Source organism: Macrobrachium rosenbergii, chromosome 28 (assembly GCF_040412425.1).
Source record: "Macrobrachium rosenbergii isolate ZJJX-2024 chromosome 28, ASM4041242v1, whole genome shotgun sequence".
Classification (NCBI taxonomy): domain Eukaryota; kingdom Metazoa; phylum Arthropoda; class Malacostraca; order Decapoda; family Palaemonidae; genus Macrobrachium; species Macrobrachium rosenbergii.
The window spans coordinates 20,684,317-20,705,833 of NC_089768.1; the positions used below are offsets into that span (position 1 = coordinate 20,684,317).

At 39.1% G+C, this 21,517-nt stretch overlaps 2 protein-coding genes across 2 annotated transcripts; both read left to right on the plus strand.

Moving 5' to 3' along the window:
- The first annotated feature begins 2,749 nt into the window (after nucleotides 1-2,749).
- On the plus strand, nucleotides 2,750-4,386 carry LOC136853935 (ion-translocating oxidoreductase complex subunit C-like). The gene is made up of 2 exons (XM_067129832.1): nucleotides 2,750-2,767; nucleotides 3,295-4,386. The coding sequence occupies exons 1-2, from the start codon at nucleotides 2,750-2,752 to the stop codon at nucleotides 4,384-4,386; spliced, it is 1,110 nt and encodes a 369-aa protein (XP_066985933.1).
- Nucleotides 4,387-6,587: 2,201 nt separating this feature from the next.
- LOC136853936 (uncharacterized) lies at nucleotides 6,588-11,534 on the plus strand. Its single transcript, XM_067129833.1, has 3 exons — nucleotides 6,588-6,826; nucleotides 9,097-9,100; nucleotides 10,716-11,534. Exons 1-3 carry the CDS (start codon nucleotides 6,588-6,590, stop codon nucleotides 11,532-11,534), a joined length of 1,062 nt encoding a protein of 353 aa, XP_066985934.1.
- Nucleotides 11,535-21,517: the final 9,983 nt, after the last annotated feature.

Genomic DNA, 21,517 nt, shown 5'->3' on the forward strand with positions numbered 1-21,517 from the left:
TTAAAAGTAATATATACATTCATTGTCAATTTCTAGCATAAATAATTGTATGTTTATTCAATAGTAAGGTTTTCTGTAATATGCAAAGACGTGTAGGATGAATTTTGAGGGCGACGAACCGTCCCCTTAGCGATCTATCTATCTCTCTCTTATTATTCCTATATATATATACTGAATATATATATATCCACATATCTATCACATTCTATCACTTAGTCTTTCTCTGTATCTATCTATCTATCTCTCAGTCACCCTATCTATCTATCTGTCTATTTATCTATCTACTTATCTATCCAAAATCGCGAGTTTGGTAGTTTCAAACGCTCCAGCTAAGGTGACTCTATATTTACTTTTTTCTTGTTCGAATATTTTTTTTTTTTTCATGGAAGGAAATCAATAATATGGCAGTATTATGATTACTTGTTAAATAAAATCGTGACAAAATAAACGGGAATACATGAACAACACAATAAACGGGAAAAACCAAAAATATTCGAACAAGAAAAAAATAAAACATATAGGGGGGGGGGGGTCTCCTTAGCAGGAGCGTTTGAAACGTCATGACTCGCGATTTTGGAAAATCTTGAACAGCAACACATGAGACGAGGAACCCTTCGGTTGGTTTCCATGGTGACGTCATACAATCGCTTTTCTATGATGAAATACTTCGCCAGTCGTCAGCTGGGCTGGTTACGTAAAATGAGAGTTGCCACAGGACACCAAATGACAAGTCTTTTAATATTATTTTATATTAATATGACTCCTTACATTATGTGTCTTTCTTAACAGAGTGCTCTATGACATATTCCTAAGACTTTATGATAAAAATAGAATAATGACTTAGGTTTAATTAGCTGTAAAAACCACATTTTTCTAATCAAGACGTTGCCAGTTTTTAAATTCATTTTAGACACTCTAGACGACGCGACGTCTTCCATTGATACCAAACTATAAGTAAGCATACCTTTCAAACAATTATATTTTACGTGATCAATTCGCGTTTTCAGCCCAGTTTACCCACTTTAAAAAATAATATTACATAATTATTAGTCTATGCTTTTTAAAAATAAAATTTTCTTAGCTATATTTCAGTTAATATCAATGTAGATGCTTCTTCACTTTCACAAGTGTTCATCTACAAAAGTCCAACTAGTTTTTTATATAATGGTTTATTCCTGTTATAGTGCCTCGTTCTTGGACAGATACTTTATGTGTATGAATAATTATTTTGAAACAGAAATTAAATATAATAATATCTTCCCTATACAAGAACTTCACTTAATTTAAAAATATATTTTCTGAGCAGAAAGCAACGTATGTCAACTAATCCATGTCAGCAGCTAAAATAATCAACAGTTCCTCGGAAGTAGAAATGCTCAAACAACCAATCACAAAGGAGAATGATTCACCCAATAGGAACCGAGGGTTTCGCGCCATGAGGGTGTTCATCTGATTTATGAGCTGCTGTTTGAGAAGTGTGCTGGAATTTCGTCACACGGCCTTTCAAACGCTCTAGCTAAATGAGTACTGAGTAAAATCGTCATATTAAAGAGAAATAAGTAATTTATAATGCTTTAATTAATTAGGTTGATGTTACTTAAAAGTCACATATAGTTAAAATGTCAATTTCTAGTATAAGTGATTAACTTGAATATTGATTCAATAATAAGTTTTTATATTATATCCAAAGACATGTAGGATGAATGTTGAGGGCGACGCCCTTTCCCCTTAACGATCGATCTATTTTTCTCTTATTATATATATATATATATATATATATATATATATATATATATATATATATATATATATATATATATATATATCAAGCTATCTATGTATCTATCTATCTATCACTTAGTCTTTCTCTTTATTTGTCTATCTTTCAGTCACCCCATATATCTATCTTTCTACCTACCTGTCCAAAATCGCGAGTTTTGTCATTTAAAACGCTCCAGCTAAGGAGAATGCATGTTTACTTTTTTTTCTTGTTTCTTCTAAGTTTTTGGTTTTTCCCTGGAAGGAAATAAATAAAACGACTATTACGATTAAAAAAAAAGTATTTATTTCATAAAAAAAGTGACAAAATATACAGGAATACATGGACAACGCAACAAACGGGAAACACCAAAAATATTCGAAGAAACAAGAAAAAGTAAACAAGTAGAGTCTCCTTAGCCGGAGCGTTTGAAACTCCATAGCTCGCGATTTTGGAAAATCTTCGAACAGCAACGCATGAGACGAGGAACACTTCGGTTGGTTTCCATAGTGACGTCATACAATCGCTTTTCTATGATGAATACTTCGCCTGTCGTCAGCTGGGCGGGTTACGTAAAATGAGAGTTTCCACAGGACACCAAAAGACAAGTCTTTCAATATTATTTTACATTATTATGACTCATTACATTATCTGTCTTTCTTATCAGAGTGCTTTATGACATATTCCTAAGAGTTTATGATGAAAATAGAATAATAAATTAAGTTTAATTAGCTGTAAAAACCAAATTTTTCTAATCAAGAAGTTGCCAGTTTTTAAATACATTTTAGACATTGTAGACGACGCGATGTCTTCCATTGATACCAAAATATAAGTAAGCATACCTTTCAAACAATTATATTTTACGTGATTAATTCGCGTTTTCTGCCCACTTTACCCATTTTAAATTTATATTTTACCTAATTATTAGTCTATACTTTTTGAAAATACAATTTTCTTAGCTATATTTCAGTCATTATCAATGTACTGTAGATGCTAGAGCGTTTAAAAGTCTGTGTTATAAGGCCATTTTAACTAGAGCGTTTAAAAGGCTGTGTTATAAGGCCCCTTTAACTAAAGCATTTGAAAGGCCGTGTTATAAGTCCCCTTTAGCTAGAGCGTTGGAAAGGCCATGTTATAAGGCTCCTTTTGCTAGAGTTTTTGAAACACCGTGTGATAAGACTCTTTTAGCTAGAGCATTTGAAAGGCCATGTTATAAGGCCCCTTTAGCTGGAGCGTTTGAAAGGGCGGTTATAAGGCCCTTTTACCTAGAGCGTTTGAAAGGCATGCTATAAGGACCCTTTAGCTAGAGCATTTGAAATGCCATGTTATAAGGCCCCTTTAGCTAGAGCGTTTGAAAGGCATGCTATAAAGCCCCTTTAGCTAGAGCATTTGGAAGGCCATGTGATAAGGCTCCCTTAGCTAGAGCGTTTGAAAGGTCGTGTGATCAGGCTCTCTTAGCTAGAGCGCTTGAAAGCCATGTGATAAGGCCTCTTTAGCTAGAGCGTTTGAAAGGTCGTGTGATCAGGCTCCCTTAGCTAGAGCGCTTTGAAAGGCCATGTGATAAGGCCTCTTTAGCTAGAGCGTTTGAAAGGCTGTGTGATCAGGCTCTCTTAGCTAGAGCGCTTGAAAGGCCATGTGATAAGGATTCTTTAGCTAGAGTGTTTGAAAGATCGTGTGATCAGGCTCCCTTAGCTAGAGTGCTTGAAAGGCCATGTGATAAGGCCTCTTTAGTTAGAGCGTTTGAAAGGCTGTGTGATCAGGCCCCCTTAGCTAGAGCGCTTGAAAGGCCATGTGATAAGGCCTCTTTAGCTAGAGTGTTTGAAAGGTCGTGTGATCAGGCTCCCTTAGCTAGAGCGCTTGAAAGGCCATGTGATAAGGCCTCTTTAGCCAGAGCGTTTGAAAGGCTGTGCGATCAGGCTCTCTTAGCTAGAGCGTTTGAAGGGCCATGTGATAAGGCCTCTTTATCTAGAGCGTTTGAAAGGTCGTGTGAACAGGCTCTCTTAGCTAGAGCGCTTGAAAGGCCATGTGATAAGGCCTCTTTAGCTAGAGCATTTGAAAGGTCGTGTGATCAGGCTCCCTTAGCTAGAGCGCTTGAAAGGCCATGTGATAAGGCCTCTTTAGCTAGAGCGCTTGGAAGGCTGTGTGATCAGGCTCTCTTAGCTAGAGCGCTTGAAAGGCCATGTGATAAGGCCTCTTTAGCTAGATCGTTTGAAAGGTCGTGTGATCAGGCTCTCTTAGCTAGAGCGCTTGAAAGGCCATGTGATAAGGCTTCTTTAGCTAGAGCGTTTGAAAGGTCGTGTGATCAGGCTCTCTTAGCTAGAGCGTTTGAAAGGCCATGTGATAAGGCTTCTTTAGCTAGAGCGTTTGAAAGGTCGTGTGATCAGGCTCTCTTAGCTAGAGCCCTTGAAAGGCGATGTGATAAGGCCTCTTTAGCTAGAGCGTTTGAAAGGTTGTGTGATCAGGCTCTCTTAGCTAGAGCGCTTGAAAGGCCATGTGATAAGGCCTCTTTAGCTAGAGCGTTTGAAAGGTCGTGTGATCAGGCTTCCTCAGCTAGAGCGCTTGAAAGGCCATGTGATAAGGCCTCTTTAGCTAGAGCGTTTGAAAGGTCGTGTGATCAGCTCCCTTAGCTAGAGCGCTTGAAAGGCCATGTGATAAGGCCTATTTAGCTTGAGCGTTTGAAAGGCTGTGTGATCAGGCTCTCTTAGCTAGAGCCCTTGAAAGGCCATGAGATAAGGTCTCTTTAGCTATAGTGTTTGAAAGGCTGTGATCAGGCTCTCTTAGCTAGAGCGCTTGAAAGGCCATGTGATAAGGCCTCTTTAGCTAGAGCGTTTGAAAGTTCATGTGATAAGGCCTCTTTAGCTAGAGCGTTTGAAAGGCTGTGCGATCAGGCTCTCTTAGCTAGAGCTCTTGAAAGGCCATGAGATAAGGTCTCTTTAGCTATAGTGTTTGAAAGGCTGTGATCAGGCTCTCTTAGCTAGAGCACTTGAAAGGCCATGTGATAAGGCCTCTTTAGCTAGAGCGCTTGAAAGGCCATGTGATAAGGCCTCTTTAGCTAGAGCGTTTGAAAGGCTGTGCGATCAGGCTCTCTTAGCTAGAGCTCTTGAAAGGCCATGTGATAAGGCCTCTTTAGCTAGAGCGTTTGAAAAGCCATGTGATAAGGCCTCTTTAGCTAGAGCGTTTGAAAGGTCGTGTGATCAGGGTCCCTTAGCTAGAGCACTTGAAAGGCCATGTGATAAGGCTCCTTTAGCTAGAGCATTGAAAAGCCGTGTGATAAGGCTCCTTTAGCTAGAGCGTTTGAAACGTGGTATGATAATGCTTATTTAGCTGGAGCGTTTGAAAGGCTGTGTCATAAGGCCCCTTCAGCTAGAGCATTTGAAAGGCCGTGTTATAAGGGCCCTTTAGCGGGAGCATTTGAAAGGCCATGTGATAAGGGCCCTTTAGCTGGGCCTTTGAAAGGTCGAGTGATGAAGCTTTCAAGCGCTCTAGCTAAAGGGGCCTTATCACATGGACTTTCAAACGCTCCAGCTAAAGGGGCCTTATAACACAGCCTTTCAAACGCCCTAGATAAAGGAGCCTTATGACACGGCTTTTCAAATGCTCTAGCTAAAGGAGCCTTATCACAGGGCCTTTCAAATGGTCTAGATAAAGGAGCCTCATCACACGGCCTTTCAAATGCTCTAACTAAAGGAGCCTCATCACACGGCCTTTCAAATGCTCTAACTAAAGGAGCTCATCACACGTCCTTTCAAATGCTCTAAGCTAAAGGAGCCTTAACATCACACGGCCTTTCAAATTGTCTAGCTAAAGGAGCCTCATCACACGGCCTTTCAAATGCTCTAGCTAAAGGGGCTTCATCACAGGGCATTTCTAGCTTAAGGAGTCTTATCACACTTCCTTTCAAATGCTCTAGCTAAAGGTACATGATCACACAGCCTTTCAAATGCTATAGCTAAAGGAGCCTCATTACACAGTCTTTCAAATGCTCTAGCTAAAGGGGCCTCATCACACGACCTTTCAAATGCTCTAGCTAAAGGAGCCTCATCACAAGTCCTTTCAAATGCTCTAGCTAAAGGAGCCTTATAACACGGCCTTTCAAATGGTCTAGCTAAAGGAGCATCATCATACGGCTTTTCAAATGCTCTAGCTATAGGTGCTTCATCAGATGGCATTTCTAGCAAAAGGGGTCATATCACACGGCCTTTGAAATGCTCTAGCTAAAGGGGCCTTATCACACGGCCTTTCAAATGCTCTAACTAAAGGAGTCTCATCACACGGCCTTTCAAATGCTCTAGCTAAAGGGGCCTTATCACACGGCTTTTCAAATGCTCTAGCTAAAGGAGCCTCATCACACGAACTTTCAAATGCTCTAGCTAAACGGGCTTCATCACAGGGCACTTCTAGCTAAAGGGTTCTTATCACACGGCATTTGAAATGCTCTAGCTAAAGGGGCCTTATCACACAGCCATTCAAATGCTCTAACTAAAGGGGACTTATCACATGGCCTTTCAAATGCTCTAGCTAAAGGGGCCTTATCACATGGCCTTTCAAATGCTCTAGCTAATGGGGCCTCATCACACGGCCTTTCAAATGCTCTAGCTAAAGGAGCCTTATCCCATTGACTTTCAAATGCTCCAGCTAAAGGGGCCCCTTTAGCTAAAGCATTTGAAAGGCCATGTTATACAGTAAGGCCCTTTTAGCCAGAGTATTTGAAAGGCCGTGTGATAAGGCCCGTTTAGCTAGAGCATTTGAAAGGCTGTGTGATAAGGCTTTTTTCAACTAGAGCATTTGAAAGGTCATGTGTTAAGCCCCTTTAGCTAGAGCATTTGAAATGCTGTGCGATAAGGCCCCTTTAGCTAGAGCATTTGAAAGTCCGTGTGATAAGGCCCCTTTAGCTAGAGCTTTTGAAAGGCCCTGTTATAAGGCCCCTTTAGCTAGAGCATTTGAAAGGTCCTGTGATATGGGGCCTTTAGCTAGAGCATTTGAAATGCCGTGTGATAAGGCCCCTTTAACTAGAGCATTTGAAAGGCCCTGTTATAAGGCCCCTTTAGCTAGAGCATTTGAAAGGCCGTGAGATAAGGGCCCTTTAGCTAGAGCATTTGAAAGGCCGTGTGATAAGGCTCCTTATGCACAAAATCTCAAAAATCTCGGGAATGCTCGATTTGCTAGAGCTTTTGAAACCATATGATCTCACAAAACTCGAGAAAACTCGATTAACTACAGCGTTTGAAACCACTTAGTGTTTTTATCTATCTACCTGTCTATCTATCTCTCAGCTTCTCTATCTTTTGTCGTTTCAAACGCTCCAACTAAGGAGATTCTATGTTTATTTTTTCTTGTTTCTTTGAATATTTTTGGTTTTTCCCCTGATAGGAGATAAATAAAACACCTATTATGATTAAAAAAGTATTTATTTGATAAATAATGACGTGACAGAATAAACAGGGACACATGAAGATAAAACAAACGGGAAAACCCAAAAATATTCGAGGAAACAAGAAAAAGTAAACATAGAGTCTATTTAGCTGGAGCGTTTGAAACGACAAAATCGAATTTCGTCAACTGTCCTTTTAAACTTTCTGGCTATCGGAGGTAATTACGTAAAATCGTCATATTAGAGAGATATAGGTTTTTAAAATGCTTTCATTAATTCGGCTGATGATACTTAAAAGTAATATATACATTCATTGTCAATTTCAAGCATAAATAATTGTATGTTTATTCAATAGTAAGGTTTTCTGTAATATGCAAAGACGTGTAGGATGAATTTTGAGGGCGACGAACCGTCCCCTTAGGGATCTATCTATCTCTCTCTTATTCTATGTATATATATACTGAATATATATATATCCACATATCTATCACTTAGTCTTTCTCTGTATCTATCTATCTATCTCTCAGTCACCCTATCTATCTATCTGTCTATTTATCTATCTACCTATCTATCGAAAATCGCGAGTTTGGTAGTTTCAAACGCTCCAGCTAAGGAGACTCTATATTAACTTTTTTCTTGTTCGAATATTTTTTGTTTTTCCATGGAAGGAAATCAATAATATGGCAGTATTATGATTACTTGTTAAATAAAATCGTGACAAAATAAACGGGAATACATGAACAACACAATAAGCGGGTAAAACCAAAAATATTCGAACAAGAAAAAAGTAAAACATATGAGGGGGTCTCCTTAGCTGGAGCGTTTGAAACGCCATGACTCTCGATTTTGGAAAATCTTCGAACAGCAACGCATGAGACGAGGAACACTTCGGTTGGTTTCCATGGTGACGTCATACAATCGCTTTTCTATGATGAAATACTTCGCCAGTCGTCAGCTGGGCTGGTTACGTAAAATGGGAGTTGCCACAGGACACCAAAAGACAAGTTTTTTAATATTATTTTATATTAATATGACTCCTTACATTATGTGTCTTTCTTAACAGAGTGCTCTATGACATATTCCTAAGACTTTATGATAAAAATAGAATAATGACTTAGGTTTAATTAGCTGTAAAAACCACATTTTTCTAATCAAGACGTTGCCAGTTTTTAAATTCATTTTAGACACTCTAGACGACGCGACGTCTTCCATTGATACCAAACTATAAGTAAGCATACCTTTCAAACAATTATATTTTACGTGATCAATTCGCGTTTTCAGCCCACTTTACCCACTTTAAAAAAAATAGTACTTAATTATTAGTCTATGCTTTTTAAAAATAAAATTTTCTTAGCTATATTTCAGTTAATATCAATGTAGATGCTTCTTCACTTTCACAAGTAGTGTTCATCCACAAAAGTCCAACTAGTTTTTTATATAATGGTTTATTCCTGTTATAGTGCCTCGTTCTTGGACAGATACTTTATGTGTATGAATAATTATTTTGAAACAGAAATTAAATATAATAATATGTTCCCTATACAAGAACTTCACTTAATTTAAAAATATATTTTCTGAGCAGAAAGCAACATATGTCAACTAATCCATGTCAGCAGCTAAAATAATCAACAGTTCCTCGGAAGTAGAAATGCTCAAACAACCAATCACAAAAGAGAATGATTCACCCAATAGGAACCGAGGGTTTCGCGCCATGAGGGTGTTCATCTGATTTATGAGCTGCTGTTTGAGAAGTGTGCTGGAATTTCGTCACACGGCCTTTCAAACGCTCTAGCTAAATGAGTACTGAGTAAAATCGTCATATTCAAGAGAAATAAGTAATTTATAATGCTTTAATTAATTAGGTTGATGTTACTTAAAAGTCACATATAGTTAAAATGTCAATTTCTAGTATAAGTGATTAACTTGAATATTGATTCAATAATAAGTTTTTATATTATATCCAAAGACATGTAGGATGAATGTTGAGGGCGACGCCCTTTCCCCTTAACGATCGATCTATTTTTCTTATTATTATATATATATATATATATATATATATATATATATATATATATATATATATATATATATATATATATATATATATATATATATATATATATATATATATATATATATGTATCTATCTATCTATCTATCTATCTATAGTCTTTCTCTTTATTTGTCTATCTTTCAGTCACCCCATATATCTATCTTTCTACCTACCTGTCCAAAATCGCGAGTTTTGTCATTTAAAACGCTCCAGCTAAGGAGAATGCATGTTTACTTTTTTCTTGTTTCTTCTAAGTTTTTGGTTTTTCCTGGAAGGAAATAAATAAAACGACTATTACGATTAAAAAAAGTATTTATTTCATAAAAAAGTGACAAAATATACAGGAATACATGGACAACGCAACAAACGGGAAACACCAAAAATATTCGAAGAAACAAGAAAAAGTAAACAAGTAGAGTCTCCTTAGCTGGAGCGTTTGAAACTCCATAGCTCGCGATTTTGGAAAATCTTCGAACAGCAACGCATGAGACGAGGAACACTTCGGTTGGTTTCCATAGTGACGTCATACAATCGCTTTTCTATGATGAATACTTCGCCTGTCGTCAGCTGGGCGGGTTACGTAAAATGAGAGTTTCCACAGGACACCAAAAGACAAGTCTTTCAATATTATTTTACATTATTATGACTCATTACATTATCTGTCTTTCTTATCAGAGTGCTTTATGACATATTCCTAAGAGTTTATGATGAAAATAGAATAATGAATTAAGTTTAATTAGCTGTAAAAACCACATTTTTCTAATCAAGAAGTTGCCAGTTTTTAAATACATTTTAGACATTGTAGACGACGCAACGTCTTCCATTGATACCAAAATATAAGTAAGCATGCCTTTCAAACAATTATATTTTACTTGATTAATTCACGTTTTCTGCCCACTTTACCCATTTTAAATTTATATTTTACCTAATTATTAGTCTATACTTTTTGAAAATACAATTTTCTTAGCTATATTTCAGTCATTATCAATGTACTGTAGATGCTAGAGCGTTTAAAAGTCTGTGTTATAAGGCCCCTTTAACTAGAGCGTTTAAAAGGCCGTGTTATAAGGCCCCTTGAACTAAAGCATTTGAAAGGCCGTGTTATAAGTCCCCTTTAGCTAGGGCGTTGGAAAGGCCATGTTATAAGGCTCCTTTTGCTAGAGCTTTTGAAAGGCGTGTGATAAGGCTCTTTTAGCTAGAGCATTTGAAAGGCCATGTTATAAGGCCCCTTTAGCTGGAGCGTTTGAAAGGGCGGTTATAAGGCCGTTTTACCTAGAGCGTTTGAAAGGCATGCTATAAGGACCCTTTAGCTAGAGCATTTGAAAAGCCATGTTATAAGGCCCCTTTACCTAGAGCGTTTGAAAGGCATGCTATAAAGCCCCTTTAGCTAGAGCATTTGGAAGGCCATGTGATAAGGCTCCCTTAGCTAGAGCGTTTGAAAGGTCGTGTGATCAGGCTCTCTTAGCTAGAGCACTTGAAAGCCATGTGATAAGGCCTCTTTAGCTAGAGCGTTTGAAAGGTCGTGTGATCAGGCTCCCTTAGCTAGAGCGCTTGAAAGGCCATGTGATAAGGCCTCTTTAGCTAGAGCGTTTGAAAGGCTGTGTGATCAGGCTCTCTTAGCTAGAGCACTTGAAAGGCCATGTGATAAGGATTCTTTAGCCAGAGTGTTTGAAAGATCGTGTGATCAGGCTCCCTTAGCTAGAGTGCTTGAAAGGCCATGTGATAAGGCCTCTTTAGCTAGAGCGTTTGAAAGGCTGTGTGATCAGGCCCCCTTAGCTAGAGCGCTTGAAAGGCCATGTGATAAGGCCTCTTTAGCTAGAGTGTTTGAAAGGTCGTGTGATCAGGCTCCCTTAGCTAGAGCGCTTGAAAGGCCATGTGATAAGGCCTCTTTAGCCAGAGCATTTGAAAGGCTGTGCGATCAGGCTCTCTTAGCTAGAGCGTTTGAAAGGCCATGTGATAAGGCCTCTTTAGCTAGAGCGTTTGAAAGGTCGTGTGATCAGGCTCTCTTAGCTAGAGCCCTTGAAAGGCCATGTGATAAGGCCTTTTTAGCTAGAGCGTTTGAAAGGTCATATGATCAGGCTCCCTTAGCTAGAGCGCTTGAAAGGCCATGTGATAAGGCCTCTTTAGCTAGAGCGCTTGGAAGGCTGTGTGATCAGGCTCTCTTAGCTAGAGCGCTTGAAAGGCCATGTGATAAGGCCTCTTTAGCGAGATCGTTTGAAAGGTCGTGTGATCAGGCTCTCTTAGCTAGAGACCTTGAAAGGCCATGTGATAAGGCTTCTTTAGCTAGAGCGTTTGAAAGGTCGTGTGATCAGGCTCTCTTAGCTAGAGCGTTTGAAAGGCCATGTGATTAGGCCTCTTTAGCTAGAGCGTTTGAAAGGCTGTGTGATCAGGCTCTCTTAGCTAGAGCCCTTGAAAGGCCATGTGATAAGGCCTCTTTAGCTAGAGCGTTTGAAAGGCTGTGTGATCAGGCTCTCTTAGCTAGAGCACTTGAAAGGCCATGTGATAACTCCTCTTTAGCTAGAGCGTTTGAAAGGTCGTGTGATCAGGCTTCCTCAGCTAGAGCGCTTGAAAGGCCATGTGATAAGGCCTCTTTAGCTAGAGCATTTGAAAGGTCGTGTGATCAGCTCCCTTAGCTAGAGCGCTTGAAAGGCCATGTGATAAGGCCTCTTTAGCTAGAGCGTTTGAAAGGCTGTGTGATCAGGCTCTGCTGAGCCCTGAAAGGCCATGAGATAAGGTCTCTTTAGCTATAGTGTTTGAAAGGCTGTGATCAGGCTCTCTTAGCTAGAGTGCTTGAAAGGCCATGTGATAAGGCCTCTTTAGCTAGAGCGTTTGAAAGTTCATGTGATGAGGCCTCTTTAGCTAGAGCGTTTGAAAGGCTGTGCAATCAGACTCTCTTAGCTAGAGCACTTGAAAGGCCATGTGATAAGGCTCCTTTAGCTAGAGCATTGAAAAGCCTTGTGATAAGGCTCCTTTAGCTAGAGCGTTTGAAACGTGGTATGATAATGCTTATTTAGCTGGAGCATTTGAAAGGCTGTGTCATAAGGCCCCTTCAGCTAGAGCATTTGAAAGGCTGTGTTATAAGGTCCCTTTAGCTGGAGCATTTGAAAGGCCATGTGATAAGGGCCCTTTAGCTGGGCCTTTGAAAGGTCGAGTGATGAAGCTTTCAAACGCTCTAGCTAAAGGGGCCTTATCACATGGACTTTCAAACGCTCCAGCTAAAGGGGCCTTATAACACAGCCTTTCAAACGCTCTAGATAAAGGAGCCTTATGACACGGCTTTTCAAATGCTCTAGCTAAAGGAGCCTTATCACAGGGCCTTTCAGATGGTCTAGATAAAGGAGCCTCATCACACAGCCTTTCAAATTCTCTAGCTAAAGGGGCCTCATCACACGGCCTTTCAAATGCTCTAACTAAAGGAGCCTCATCACACGTCCTTTCAAATGCTCTAGCTAAAGGAGCCTTATCACACGGCCTTTCAAATTGTCTAGCTAAAGGAGCCTCATCACACGGCCTTTCAAATGCTCTAGCTAAAGGGGCTTCATCACAGGGCATTTCTAGCTTAAGGGGTCTTATCACACTTCCTTTCAAATGCTCTAGCTAAAGGGACATAATCACACAGCCTTTCAAATGCTATAGCTAAAGGAGCCTCATTACACAGTCTTTCAAATGCTCTAGCTAAAGGGGCCTCATCACACGGCCTTTCAAATGCTCTAGCTAAAGGAGCCTCATCACAAGTCCTTTCAAATGCTCTAGCTAAAGGAGCCTTATAACACGGCCTTTCAAATGGTCTAGCTAAAGGAGCATCATCACACGGCTTTTCAAATGCTCTAGCTATAGGTGCTTCATCAGATGGCATTTCTAGCGAAAGGGGTCATATCACACGGCCTTTGAAATGCTCTAGCTAAAGGGGCCTTATCACACGGCCTTTCAAATGCTCTAACTAAAGGAGCCTCATCACACGGCCTTTCAAATGCTCTAGCTAAAGGGGCCTTATCACATGGCTTTTCAAATGCTCTAGCTAAAGGAGCCTCATCACACGAACTTTCAAATGCTCTAGCTAAACGGGTTTTATCACAGGGCACTTCTAGCTAAAGGGTTCTTATCACACGGCATTTGAAATGCTCTAGCTAAAGGGGCCTTATCACACAGCCATTCAAATGCTCTAACTAAAGGGGACTTATCACATGGCCTTTCAAATGCTCTAGCTAAAGGGGCCTTATCACATGGCCTTTCAAATGCTCTAGCTAATGTGGCCTCATCACACAGCCTTTCAAATGCTCTAGCTAAAGGAGCCTTATCCCATGGACTTTCAAATGCTCCAGCTAAAGGGGCCCCTTTAGCTAAAGCATTTGAAAGGCCATGTTATACAGTAAGGCCCCTTTAGCCAGAGTATTTGAAAGGCCGTGTTATAAGGCCCGTTTAGCTAGAGCATTTGAAAGGCTGTGTGATAAGGCTTTTTTCAACTAGAGCATTTGAAAGGTCATGTGTTAAGCCCCCTTTAGCTAGAGCATTTGAAATGCTGTGATAAGGCCCTTTAGCTAGAGCATTTGAAAGTCTGGGCCCTTTAGTTATAAGGCCCTTTAAAATGCCCCTTTAGCTAGAGCATTTGAAAGGTCCTGTGATATGGGGCCTTTAGCTAGAGCATTTGAAATGCCGTGTGATAAGGCCCCTTTAACTAGAGCATTTGAAAGGCCCTGTTATAAGGCACCTTTAGCTAGAGCATTTGAAAGGCCGTGAGATAAGTGCCCTTTAGCTAGAGCATTTGAAAGGCCGTGTGATAAGGCTCCTATGCACAAAATCTCAAAAAATCTCGGGAATGCTCGATTTGCTAGAGCTTTTGAAACCATATGATCTCACAAAACTCGAGAAAACTCGATTAACTACAGCGTTTGAAACCACTTAGTGTTTTTATCTATCTACCTGTCTATCTATCTCTCAGCTTCTCTATCTTTTGTCGTTTCAAACGCTCCAACTAAGGAGACTCTATGTTTACTTTTTCTTGTTTCTTCGAATATTTTCTGGTTTTCCCCCTGATAGGAGATAAATAAAACGCCTATTATGATTAAAAAAAGTATTTATTTGATAAATAAAGACGTGACAGAATAAACAGGGAAACATGGAGAAAAAACAAATGGGAAAACCCAAAAATATTCGAGGAAGCAAGAAAAAAGTAAACATAGAGTCTACTTAGCTGGAGCGTTTGAAACGACAAAACTCGAATGTCTTCAACTGTCCTTTTAAACGCTCTGGCTATCGGAGCTAATTATGTAAAATCGTCATATTAAAGACGATTAACTAGAGTATTTGAAACCACAAAATCTCAAAAAACTCGAATAAAGCTCGATTAGCTAGAACGTTAGGAACCACAATAATAAAAAAAAAAAAACTCGATTAGCTAGAGCGTTTGAAACCACAAAATCTAAAAAAAACTCGAATAAAGTTCGATTAGCTAGAGCGTCTGAAACCACAAAATCTGGAAAAACTCGACTAAAGCTCGTTTAACTAGAGCATTAGGAACTAAGAATCTCAAAACTCGATTAACTAGAGCGTTTGAAACCACAAAATCTCAAAAATCTCGAGAATGTTCGATTAGTTAGAGCGTTTGAAACCATAAAATCTCACAAAACTCGAGAAAACTCGATTAACTACAGCGTTTGAAACCATTTAGTGTTTTTATCTATCTACCTATCTATCTATCCCTCAGCTGCTCTATTTTTTGTCGTTTCAAACGCTCCAACTAAGGAGATTCTATGTTTACTTTTTCTTGTTTCTTCGAATATTTTTGGTTTTTCCCCTGATAGGAGATAAATAAAACACCTATTATGATTAAAAAAGTATTTATTTGATAAATAATGACGTGACAGAATAAACAGGGACACATGAAGATAAAACAAACGGGAAAACCCAAAAATATTCGAGGAAACAAGAAAAAAGTAAACATAGAGTCTATTTAGCTGGAGCGTTTGAAACGACAAAATCGAATTTCGTCAACTGTCCTTTTAAACTTTCTGGCTATCGGAGGTAATTACGTAAAATCGTCATATTAGAGAGATATAGGTTTTTAAAATGCTTTCATTAATTCGGCTGATGATACTTAAAAGTAATATATACATTCATTGTCAATTTCAAGCATAAATAATTGTATGTTTATTCAATAGTAAGGTTTTCTGTAATATGCAAAGACGTATAGGATGAATTTTGAGGGCGACGAACCGTCCCTTTAGCGATCTATCTATCTCTCTTATTATTCTATTATATATATACTGAATATATATATATATATCCACATATCTATCACTTAGTCTTTCTCTGTATCTATCTATCTATCTCTCAGTCACCCTATCTATCTATCTGTCTATTTATCTATCTACCTATCTATCGAAAATCGCGAGTTTGGTAGTTTCAAACGCTCCAGCTAAGGAGACTCTATATTAACTTTTTTCTTGTTCGAATATTTTTTGTTTTTCCATGGAAGGAAATCAATAATATGGCAGTATTATGATTACTTGTTAAATAAAATCGTGACAAAATAAACGGGAATACATGAACAACACAATAAGCGGGTAAAACCAAAAATATTCGAACAAGAAAAAAGTAAAACATATGAGGGGGGTCTCCTTAGCTGGAGCGTTTGAAACGCCATGACTCTCGATTTTGGAAAATCTTCGAACAGCAACGCATGAGACGAGGAACACTTGGGTTGGTTTCCATGGTGACGTCATACAATCGCTTTTCTATGATGAAATACTTCGCCTGTCGTCAGCTGGCCGGGTTACGTAAAATGAGAGTTGCCACAGGACACCAAATGACAAGTCTTTTAATATTATTTTATATTAATATGACTCCTTACATTATGTGTCTTTCTTAACAGAGTGCTCTATGACATATTCCTAAGACTTTATGATAAAAATAGAATAATGACTTAGGTTTAATTAGCTGTAAAAACCACATTTTTCTAATCAAGACGTTGCCAGTTTTTAAATTCATTTTACACACTCTAGACGACGCGACGTCTTCCATTGATACCAAACTATAAGTAAGCATACCTTTCAAACAATTATATTTTACGTGATTAATTAGCGTTTTCAGCCCACTTTACCCACTTTAAAAAATAATATTACATAATTATTAGTCTATGCTTTTTAAAAATAAAATTTTCTTAGCTATATTTCAGTTAATATCAATGTAGATGCTTCTTCACTTTCACAAGTAGTGTTCATCTACAAAAGTCCAACTAGTTTTTTATAAAATGTTTTATTCCTGTTATAGTGCCTTGTTCTTGGACAGATACTTTATGTGTATGAATAATTATTTTGAAACAGAAATTAAATATAATAATATCTTCCCTATACAAGAACTTCACTTAATTTCAAAATATATTTTCTGAGCAGAAAGCAACATATGTCAACTAATCCATGTCAGCAGCTAAAATAATCAACAGTTCCTCGGAAGTAGAAATGCTCAAACAACCAATCACAAAAGAGAATGATTCACCCAATAGGAACCGAGGGTTTCGCGCCATGAGGGTGTTCACCTGATTTATGAGCTGCTGTTTGAGAAGTGTGCTGGAATTTCGTCACACGGCCTTTCAAACGCTCTAGCTAAATGAGTACTGAGTAAAATCGTCATATTAAAGAGAAATAAGTAATTTATAATGCTTTAATTAATTAGGTTGATGTTACTTAAAAGTCACATATAGTTAAACTGTCAATTTCTAGTATAAGTAATTAACTTGAATATTGATTCAATAATAAGTTTTTATATTATATCCAAAGACATGTAGGATGAATGTTGAGGGCGACGCCCTTTCCCTAACGATCGATCTATTTTTCTCTTATTATATATATATATATATATATATATATATATATATATATATATATATATATATATATATATATATATATATATATATATACATAATATATATACTGTCTATCTATTATGTATATCTATCTATCTATCTGTCCAAAATCATGATCTTTTGTCATAAAACGCTCACTTAGTCTTTCTCTTTTTTTGTCTATTTTTCAGTTTTTCCTGGAAGGAAATAACTGTATCTATCTTTCTACCTCTGTCCAAAATCGCGAGTTTTGTCATTTAAAACGCTCCAGCTAAGGAGAATGTATGTTTACTTTTTTTCTTGTTTCTTCGAACGATTTTGGTTTTTCCCTGGAAGGAAATAAATAAAACGCCTATTACGATTAAAAAAAAAGTATTTATTTCATAAAAAAAGTGACAAAATAAGCAGGAATACATGGACAACACAACAAACGGGAAAAACCAAAAATATTCGAAGACAACTAAAGACAAGTCTTTCAATATTATTTTACATTATTATGACTCCTTACATTATCTGTCTTTCTTATCAAAGTGCTTAATGACATATTCCTAAGAGTTTATGATGAAAATAGAATAATGAATTAGGATTAATTAGCTGTAAAAACCAAATTTTTCTAATCAATAAGTTGCCAGTTTTTAAATACATTTTAGACATTGTAAACGACGCGACGTCTTCCATTGATACCAAAATATAAGTAAGCATACCTTTCAAACAATTATATTTCACGTGATTAATTCGCGCTTTCTGCCCACTTTACCCATTATATTTTACCTAATTATTAGTCTATACTTTGTGAAAATAAAATTTTCTTAGCTATATTTCAGTCATTATCAATGTACTGTAGATGCTAGAGCTTTTAAAAGTCCGTGTTATAAGGCCCCTTTAACTAGAGCGTTTAAAAGGCCGTGTTATAAGGCCCCTTTAACTAGAGCGTTTGAAAGGCCGTGTTATAAGTCCCCTTTAGCTAGGGCGTTGGAAAGGCCATGTTATAAGGCTCCTTTTGCTAGAGCTTTTGAAAGGCCATGTGATAAGGCTCTTTTAGCTAGAGTATTTGAAAGACCATGTTATAAGGCTCTTTTAGCTAGAGCGTTTGCAAGGCCATGTTATAAGGCCCCTTTAGCTGGAGCGTTTGAAAGGACGGTTATAAGGCCCTTTTACTTAGAGCGTTTGAAAGGCATGCTATAAGGACCCTTTAGCTAGAGCATTTGAAAACCCTTTAGCTGGAGCGTTTGAAAGGCCGTGTTATAAGGCCCCTTTAGCCAGAGCATTTGAAAGGTGGTGTGATAAGGCCCCTTTAACTAGAACATTTGAAAGGCCATGTGATAAAGCTCCTTTAGCTAGAACGTTTGAAAGGCCATGTGATAAGGCTCCTTTAGCTGGAGCGTTTGAAAGGCTGTGTGATAAGACCCCTTTAGCTAGAGCGTTTGAAAGGCCATGTGATAAGGCTCCTTTAGCTGGAGCATTTGAAAGGCTGTGTGATAAGGCCCCTTTAGCTAGAGCGTTTGAAAGGCCATGTGATAAGGCTCCTTTAGCTAGAGCGTTTGAAAGGCCATGTGATAAGGTTCCTTTAGCTGGAGCGTTTGAAAGGCTGTGTGATAAGGCCCCTTTAGCTAGAGCGTTTGAAAGGCCATGTGATAAGGCTCCTTTAGCTAGAGCATTTGAAGGGCCGTGTGATAAGGCCCCTTTAGCTGGAGCATTTGAAAGTCCGTATGATAAGGCCCCTTTAGCTAGAGCGTTTGAAAGGCCATGTGATAAGGCTCCTTTAGCTGGAGCATTTGAAAGGCCGTGTGATAAGGCACCTTTAGCTGGAGCATTTGAAAGGCCGTGTGATAGTCCCTTTAGCTGGAGCATTTGAAAGGCTGTGTGGTAAGACCCCTTTAGCTAGGGGATGCGAAAGTCCGTGTGATAAGGCCCCTTTAGCTGGGGCGTTTGAAAGGCTGTGTGATAAGATCCTTTAGCTAGAGTGTTTGAAAGGCCGTAGGATAAGGCTTCTTTAGCTGGAGCATTTGAAAGGCCGTGTGATCAGGCTCTCTTAGCTAGAGCGCTTGAAAGGCCATGTGATAAGGCCTCTTTAGCCAGAGCATTTGAAAGGCCGTGTGATCAGGCTCCCTTAGCTAGGGTGCTTAAACGGCCGTGTGATAAGGCTCCTTTAACTAGAGCATTTGAAAGGCCATGTGATAAGGCTCCTTTAGCTAGAACGTTTGAAAAGCCCTGTGATAATACTCCTTTAGCTGGAGCATTTGAAAGGCTGTGTGATAACGCCCCTTCAGCTAGAGTGTTTTAAAGGCCGTGTTATAAGGCCCCTTTAGCTAGAACATTAGAAAGGCCGTGTGATAAGGGCTCTTTAGCTAGAGCCTGTGAAAGGTCGTGTGATGAGGCTTTCAAACACTAGCCAAAGGGGCCTTATCACATGGCCTTTGAAACGCTCCAGCTAAAGGCCTTTATAACACGTCCTTTCAAACGCTCTGGCTAAAGGAGCCTTATCAGAGCATTTGAAACGCTCTAGCTAAAGGGGTCTTATCTAAAGGGCCTCATCACACGTCCTTTCAAATGTTCTAGCTAAAGGGGCCTTATCACACGGCCTTTTCAAATGGTCTCCAGCTAAAGGAGTCATTTTCAAATGCTGCCTAGCTAAAGGGAACACGGGGCATTTCTAGCTAAAGGGGTCTTATCACACGGCCTTTGAAATGCTCTAGCTAAAGGGGCCTTATCACCCAGCCTTTCAAATGCTCTACCTAAAGGAGCCTCATCACACGGCCTTTCAAATGCTCTAGCTAAAGGAGCCTTATCACACAGCTTTGAAATGCTCTAGCTAAAGGAGCCTCATCACACGGCCTTTCAAATGCTCTAGCTAAAGGGGCTTCGTCACAGGACATTTCTAGCTAAAGGGGCCTTAGCACACGGCGTTTCAAATGTTCTAACTAAAGGGGCCTTATCACACGAGCTTTCAAATGCTCTAGCTAATGGGGCCTAATCACGCGGCCTTTCAAATGCTCTGGCTAAAGGAGCCTTATCACATAGCCTTTCAAATGCTCTAGCTAAAGATAGATAGAGAGGTTGATTGAGAGATAGATAGATAGATAAAGAGAGAATGTCTAAGTGAGCCGTAGATATATATGTAGAATAGGAGGAAAATAAGGCACCTTTAGCTAGAGAGCTTGAAAGGCCGTGTGATAAGGCCCCTTTAGCTGGTGCATTTGAAAGGCGGTGTGATAAGACCCATTTAGCTGGAGCATTAGAAATGGGGTTTGATAACACCCCTTTAGCTAGAGCATTTAAAAGGCCATCTGATAAGGCCCCTTTAGCAAGAGGCTTTGAAAGGCCGTTTGATAAGGCCCCTTTAGCTACAGCATTTGAAAGGCCCCTTTCGCTACATCATTTGAAACGTTATGTTATAAGGCCCTTTTAGCTAGAGCATTTGAAAGGACGTGTGATAAGGCCCCTTTAGCTAGAGCATTTGAAAGGTCTTGTGATAAGGCCCCTTTAGTTAGAGCATTTGAAAGGCTGTGTGATAAGGCCCCTTTAGTTAGAGCATTTGAAAGGCTGTGTGATAAGGCCCGTTTAGCTAGAGCATTTGAAAGGCCGTGTGATAAGGGCCCTTTAGCTAGAGCATTTGGAAGGCTGTGAGATAAGGGTCCTTTAGCTAGAGTATTTGAAAGGCTGAGTGATAAGGCTCCTTTAGCTAGAGCATTTGAAAGGCCGAGTGATAATGCCCCTTTAGCTAGAGCATTTGAAGGGCCGTGAAACAAGGACCCTTTAGCTAGAGAATTTGAAAAGCCGTGTGATAAGGCCCCTTTAGCTAGAGAATTTAAAAGGCCGTGTGATAAGGCCCATTTAGCTAGAACATTTGAAAGGCCTTGTGATAAGACCCACTTGCCTAGAGCATTTGAAAGGTGGGGTGATAAGGCTCCTTTAGCTATAGTATTTGAAAGGTCGAATGATAAGGCCCCTTTAGCTAGAGCATTTGAAAGACCATGTGATAAGGCCCCTTTGGCTAGAGCATTTGAAAGGCTATCTTATAAGGCCACTTTAGCTAGAGCATTTGAAAGGCCGGGTGATAAGGCCCATTTAGCTAGAGCATTTGAAAGGTCGAGTGATAAGGCTCCTTTAGCAAATGCCATTTGAAGAACCGTGTCACACTTTAAATGAAATGCATTTGAAAGGAGGTGTGATAAGGCCTCTTTAGCTAGAGCATTTGAAAGCCGTTCAAAGGCCCTTTAGCTAGAGCATTTGAAAGGAGTGTCAAAGGCCCCTAGTTAGAGCATTTGAAAGACTGAGTGATAAGGTTTTTTTAGCTAAAGCATTTGAAAGGCCGTGTGATAAGGCCACTTTAGCTAGAGCATTTGAAATGCTGTGTGATAAGTCGCCTTTAGCTGGAGCATTTGAAAGGCTGTGTGATAAGGCACCTTTAGCTAGAGCATTTGAAAGGTTGTGTGATGAGGCCCTTTCAAATAGCATTTGAAAGGTCGTGTGATAAAAGCCCTTTAGCTT

Excerpts from the sequence above, each read along its gene's own strand:
- LOC136853936 (XM_067129833.1), top strand. The coding sequence starts at position 6,588 with ATGCTGTGCGATAAGGCCCCTTTAGCTAGAGCATTTGAAAGTCCGTGT.